Source organism: Choloepus didactylus, chromosome 23 (assembly GCF_015220235.1).
Source record: "Choloepus didactylus isolate mChoDid1 chromosome 23, mChoDid1.pri, whole genome shotgun sequence".
In the NCBI taxonomy this organism is placed as follows: domain Eukaryota; kingdom Metazoa; phylum Chordata; class Mammalia; order Pilosa; family Megalonychidae; genus Choloepus; species Choloepus didactylus.
This window is the reverse complement of record NC_051329.1, coordinates 17,131,689-17,138,219: the sequence shown is the minus strand read 5'-3', so window position 1 is coordinate 17,138,219 and position 6,531 is coordinate 17,131,689. Positions and strand designations below refer to the sequence as shown.

Below are 6,531 nucleotides of genomic sequence, written 5' to 3'. Positions count from 1 at the left end.
ATTTTCAAAGAGAGCACCAGAGTTAAAAGTGTGGAAGAGAACCAGTCTTGCTTAGCACTTGTCAGGCCTAGCTCAGGACTACCTTCTCCACCGGAGACAAAATCCTACTGACATGGACCTTCAGACTCCTTTCCTTTCTTTTGATACATTAGGTGGTGTGATCTTCTCCCCCTCTACTCCTCCTTTTGGTTAGTGCTGATGATGTATAACAAATGAGGTATAGATTAGTTATTAGCCATTGTTTGGTGGCTGCACAGAACTGCACCGGGGGAAAGATTTTCAATCAGCTTCTTTAAAACAACATTCTCGAGGTGAAAGGCCCACTTAGAAAGCCAGGGTCCTTTGTGGAAAGAAGACGTGGGTCCTAAAGTTTGTGTGACTTTTTAAAAGCCCCAAGTCTGACTGGCTGCTCCTGCTGCAGCTTGAGAGCTCATGTTTGGGCATGGGTACTCTGCATGGCCCCGGACCCAAGTCCCAGGTGTTACTGCTGGCAGGGAAAGGGGCTACTTACCCTAGAGGTTGTCTCTCGACTTCCCCCACTCATGAAACCCCGGATCCCAAAAAGAAACATAGCTGGAGGCCCACTCAGTGTTTTTATTTTTATTCAACTACAAGCAAACAGCAAAATTAACACATTCAGCAACTCCAGACCAGTTTGTCTTAACACCACTGCAGTTCACAGGCTCAGATCTAAGGGTTCTGCCCACGTCCCGCCCAGCACTGCTGCCTGTGGGGACGCCCAGGCCTCAACACCAAAAAGTAACTCTCTGGCACTGCTCTCATAAAGGGGCCAGAGTGGAGCACTGCCACCAGCTGACCGCGAGGTGGACCATGATGGGGTTTGGCTGAGGTGCCGGCCTCTGGCTCTCTTGGTGAGACACACCATAAAAACATTTCTCAGAAGATGCTGCCACGCACAATTCTGGAGTTGGGCTCACGAAGGCAGAGGCTACTTAATCATAGCTCCCTTAAAGTTTCTTTAATACTCTGCCTGATTACTGTAGACCTGATCTTTTTACCTGGATTTTTTCTTCTTTAAATTCTGGGTTGCTATTTTATGTTAACAATTTGATGACCCCACCATAGTACCAAAATATCCCCAAGAATGGTTTTCATATTTGATCAAAACATAAAGTGGGGTATGTACCCCTCTGTAATTCTAAACAGGCAGCAGGAAAATCACCCTTAACCACCATCTGACTGCTCAAGGCTCTCTTGTACAAATGAAAGCAGGGGAAAGGAGAAATCAACATGCATCACTGAATTTGGGACTACTGCTTGGGGCCTCTGGAGCAGTTTACGTTTCCCGGCTTTTCTCTACTTCCCGGACAGCTGCTCATAGAGTTTGGGCACATAGTCATCCCATTCAGCCTGGTAACAGGTGCCCGCCACTGGGGACCCAAGTTTGTACTTCTTGCGGAAAGACACCACCTTGAAATTGCCACGGCCATCTCCAGATCGGTTGCTGAGAATGGGCTCATCAAACTTGAGTGGCCCGTCCTGCTCATAAACCAGCCAGACATAGCGGTGGAGGCCTGAGGAGAGAGGGGAGATGCACAGAGCTGGGCACCTGGGATAGAGACGTCATCCGTTTTCACAGACTGTTCCAACCTGAAGAATCCCCGAATCACCCTATTTAGAAGGAAGACACTCAGGACCCCAAGAGCCAGAATGAGTCGACCACTCACCTGCTTAAAATCATCCAGGGGCTCCCCTCTGCACCGAGCATAAAGTTCAATCCAAACTCTTCCTGTTGACCTCTGAACATCTGCTAGGTCTGGCCCTTGTGTACCTGGAGCCTCACCTTCTACCATTCTCCTCTCCTTCATCCAACTCCGGCTTCCAGCCCGTGTCAGTAGGTCCCTGTCGACAGCCACTCCCTACCACTCCCTTCATAATGCCCACTGTTGTTCTATCCCAGTAACATCATCTAAAATTCTTGTTTTCCCTACCAGGAGGTGAACTCTATAAAGCTACAGGGTTTATCTTGTCCACCACTATCACCCCAGAACCTACCCTAGCCTGGAACAATGGAAGTGCTAAAAAATATATGAGAAATGCAAAAAGGACCCAGAAAATCACTGACAGCACCCAGTGCACCAGAATCAAGCCTGCCAGGCTAAAGGAGAGTGCTACCTTCCCGCCTCCAAAACTTGCTTCCTTAGAAGACTTGAGATCTGCTATGAAATGACCCAAACTCATGTTAACTTTAAAAGGAATGTTTTAAATCAGCCTTTCTTAAGTCCTGGGCACAAATAGGTACCATGTGCTTCTTTTGTAAAACAAAAAATTATATTAAAAAAAGGTATTTAAAAAGTGAGTTACTCCAAAAAGATACAGGAATGATCAATAAGCACAAGAAAAGATGCTCAACATCTTTATGTCACCAAGGTAATGCATTATAAAACTACAAAATGATACCAGTTCACACACACTAGGATGTCTAAAATCAAAGACTGACAACACCTAATGTTGGCACAGATGTGGATCTACTGTAACTTCCACATACTGCTGTTTAAAGAATGAAACTTTTCAACCATTTTGGAAAACTCTTGGGCAATTTCTTATAAAATTAACATATAATTTCCTATTACCCACAATTCTACTCCTAGGTATCTACCTACACAAGATAAATGAAAACACAAGCCTACAAAATAACAAGACTGTATATAGCTTTACTCACAACACCTAAATACTGGAAACAACAGGAGAATGGCTGTTTCTGGCACTCTCAGTGGAATACTACATAGCAATAGAAAGGAATGAACTACTGACAATAACTATAATGGATGAATCTCACAGAGAATACATACTGAATTATACCATTTATATGAATACAAGAACAACAAAGGGATGTACAGAGACAGGCATCAGAAAACGGTTACTTCTGGGAAAATTTAACTAAAAAGGTCACTCAAGAACTTTCTGGGGTGATAGAAAAGTCCTATATCTTATTTTTGATGTTTACCTGGGTGTATACATCAGTCAAAATTCATCAACAGAACCCTTATTATCTGTATTTCATTATATGTAAATCATACCTCACTGAAAGAACATGGAAAAAAGCAGAAGAAACAAAAAGTGCATTACCAAGGCTTTTGTTTTTAAATGAGAACACAGCTCTTACATGAGAGAATTAACTTATTCTCATGTGTATCTTCCCATAATTAGATTGCCTAATTTTATACTTGCCCTAGAGACCGTAATAGATCCCTGGGGAATATGTCCTTTTACCTTTCTATTATGAATGCATGAGAGGGCTTGAAGCCTTCTGAAGCTTCTGGGTCTACAGATAAAACATGAGTCCAGGACCAGCTGTTCTTTTCAGGGATCTTCCCGTACCTCCTCGAACTAACTCATGGCTGGACAACGATGACAGGCTAGGATCCTGCCACACTCCTCCTGCTACCATTTCTCTGTTCCAGTAAGTGGAGAAATGTTGCGCTGCACCATGGATGGTGACAATGCATTTCCCACCGTTAGCTTATGCAGCGCAGCACTCATCCAACCTGGAGAGTTTCAATATGGTGTCCTCTCTTAGTTGTTTTCTATTTAAATTATAGGTAACATACGTAATATAAAATAATCCAGTCCAATCCAATATAATACGTGTGTACGTGTCTGTATCTTCCATATAGTTTCCAAAGTCTTCCAAATCAACTCAATCTACTAAGCTAGATTTTTGAGAGAAAGAAGGAGCTACAAAGAGATAACGAAACCAATGTCTTATAACTAACTGGAAACTATGATCATTTCTGAGAACTTACACAGGAATTAAAAACCCGAAGATTCACCTAGGGCAAAGGCTGAATACAGAACTTGGATGACTTAGCTGTGTTCAACCCACGTGCACCCCTCAGAAAGCCATCCCAGGCGCTCTAGGCCATTGCTTTCTTGGGATCTTCTCAAGCTTTGAAAACTAAACTGAAAGTTGCAGCACTCTGGGCCCATCCTGATGTTCGCCCGGCTCCCTTTCCTACTCCCCCCCACACACCAAGTCCCCAGAAGCAGCCTTTACTGACCTGTGCCCTTGGGGGGCCCAGAGCCCACATAATCAGAGAGGACCGTGCCGCTGCTGATGTTGCCGCCTTTCATGTTGCCCACCAGAAAATGGTGCCACTCCCTACGCAGAGGAACAAGGGGCGTCAGCACCACAGGAAGTCAGGACATACTCACGTGTGCCAACAAACCCATCAAGTGCATGCCCTGTGCCAGGACGTGGCAGAGAACATGCCAGGTGGTCCCTGGTCCAGGCCAGGGCAAACCTCATCTTCTACAGAACAGAGGCCCCAGCCCCTTGCTCCCTCTTGAGATTCTCAAGGTCATGGTCGGCCAGCTTTTGTCTGCCAAGGTCAGATGATAAATATTTTAGGCTTGGGGGGGCCACACTGTCTGTCCCAGCTACTCAACTCTGCCATGGCAGCGTGAAAGCAGCCACAGACAAGACGCAAACCAACACGCATGGCTGTGTTCCCGTAAATACTTCATTTACTGAAATTGGAATTTCATCTACTTGTTCACGTGTCACAAAATTTTATCCCTCTTTGATTTTTCCTAAGTATTTAAAAATGAAAAAGCCATTCTTAGCCCAGAGGCGCTACAAAAACAGGCTGTGGGTGGATTTGGCTCTCAACTGCCCTTTAGGGAGTGAAGGGGCAGGAAGTGCACACTCTGGCTTAACCATGGCCACGAACTGGCTCAAAGCAGGTCGACTTCTCCTCAGACACCATGTCCAGCCAGGGACTCACACAGTCCTAGAAATATGGGGTCATGTTTGGGCAACCTGCTGTTCCCCATCTTTCCCCAACTCGCCTGTACTTGGGATTGCTCCTGCTGGGAGCATCCAGGTCTGTCAGGACCAAGGTGTAGAGTGTGCCAGGATCGAGGCCATCCCATTCGATGCGGGTGGGCCGGTCCTTCACCTGTAGAAAGCAACCAGGCTGGAGTTAACTAGAAGTGCTGAAGAAACCACTGCTCTTTCTGAGACCTCCAATTCCTCAAAGGTTAAGACAGAATAAATTATTAATAAGAGTTAACTTGTACTCACTCTACTAGCAGCCGGGAGCCTGGGTTTTACAGACATTATTCAAATCAGTCCCAACAACACCGTGGGGCTAGTTAGAGAGGGGTAGGTTTCCAACCCTGGCCCCAACTGGATCCCCTCTTCACCAGCGCATGAGCCCTGGAAAGACAAGCTCTCGGGATTTGGGGACCAGGCAGAGTGACAGCTCAATTAACTGGACATTAAAATGTGCACAGAAAGTGAGAAAACGAAGGTGGGGAGACCGAACAGCTAGTCTGGGAAAAAGGAGGCTGCGTCAGCCTCCAATACATAGGCACATTAATATTTAAACATCCAAACATATGAACTCTCCCCGAGGTGAGTGCAGTTTATTGACACGGTTGCCTGGAACTTCACTACCACTAGCAGTGGGGTCGGGGAACCTAGTTTCTCCACTTGAAGCAGCCAGGACCGGCTCGAGGTCAAATGGTAAAACAAGGCCGTTGCCCTCAGCCTTCCACCTGCAGAACGCACTGGCCGCCTTCGGTGGCTTCAAGCGCTTGGCAGCTAAAACAAAGCAGAAAATGCGGGGCGATGCCCTCGCGAATTACAGAATGCGTCAAATGCTGTCAGGTGGAGGTTGGGTTCCCAAAACCGAGGCCTGAAGCCCTGAAACGCAGAGTGCGCCGGCGCAGCCACCCTACGGGCGCGGCCCCATGGTCCCGGCTGTTTCCGGACCTAGGCCTCCCCCCGTATGCCCCCGTGTCCCGGGAAGCTGCTCGATTTCTCCTGCAGGCCCAAGCCCGCCCGCCCGCCAAGTGCCAGGTGCCCGGTGCGGGCCCCGCGACCCCTTTCCCGGGTAGATCTGGGGACCGCAGGCAGGAGTCGCCCTCGGATACCTGGGTGGGCGTCAGCACTTGGCCCAGCTCGCCGTTCACCGCCCCGGGGTACGTGACACGCAGCAAGTGCTGCGGCTGCTCGTCCGCTTCCTGCAGGCACAGGGGCCCGGTCCACTTGCTGAGGTCCGCAGGCATCGCGGGGCCGAGTAGGGCTGTCAGCAGGAAGAGCGGGAGGAGGAGTAACACCAGCAAGAGCACCACACCGAGCCACCCGCAAAGTGGCTGAAGGCGGCGCGTGCCAGGGATAAAGGACGCGCACGCTCCCAACCCACCGCCCCGCCCCGCCCCGCCCCGCTGTCCCTCCAATCACCGGCGAGTCCGGGGCGTCACTCCGGTCTGTGATTGGTCGAACCTCTAGCGCGGGGCGTCTTGCGCTCCCGGGTCAAAGCAGCCTGCTCTACTTTTCCCTTGCTGGCGCGGATGCTGCTACTTGCAGCTGCTGAGGTCTCGGTTTTGCTTGCGAGGCTGTTGCTTCAAGAAATACAATTGAACTACCTTTGACTTTTTTGTTTGTAAACCTTTTTGCATGTGTTTTTGCACCACTGTCTAAGCTCGGAAATGGAAAGCCTTGCTTTTTCTCTTGGGCTTTTTGCAACAGGGCCGACGCCCGTCGCCGCCCTGTATTTCCGC

The 6,531-nt window shown here is 48.5% G+C and overlaps 1 protein-coding gene across 1 annotated transcript; it reads right to left on the bottom strand.

Annotated features, from left to right (window-relative positions):
* Positions 1–585: 585 nt before the first annotated feature.
* Positions 586–6,138, bottom strand: PEBP1 (phosphatidylethanolamine binding protein 1). The gene is made up of 4 exons (XM_037817287.1): positions 5,902–6,138; positions 4,813–4,922; positions 4,023–4,123; positions 586–1,535 (listed from the first exon to the last, which is right to left on the bottom strand). The coding sequence occupies exons 1-4, from the start codon at positions 6,034–6,036 to the stop codon at positions 1,318–1,320; spliced, it is 564 nt and encodes a 187-aa protein (XP_037673215.1). The 5' UTR covers positions 6,037–6,138; the 3' UTR covers positions 586–1,317.
* Between the last annotated feature and the right edge of the window lie 393 nt (positions 6,139–6,531).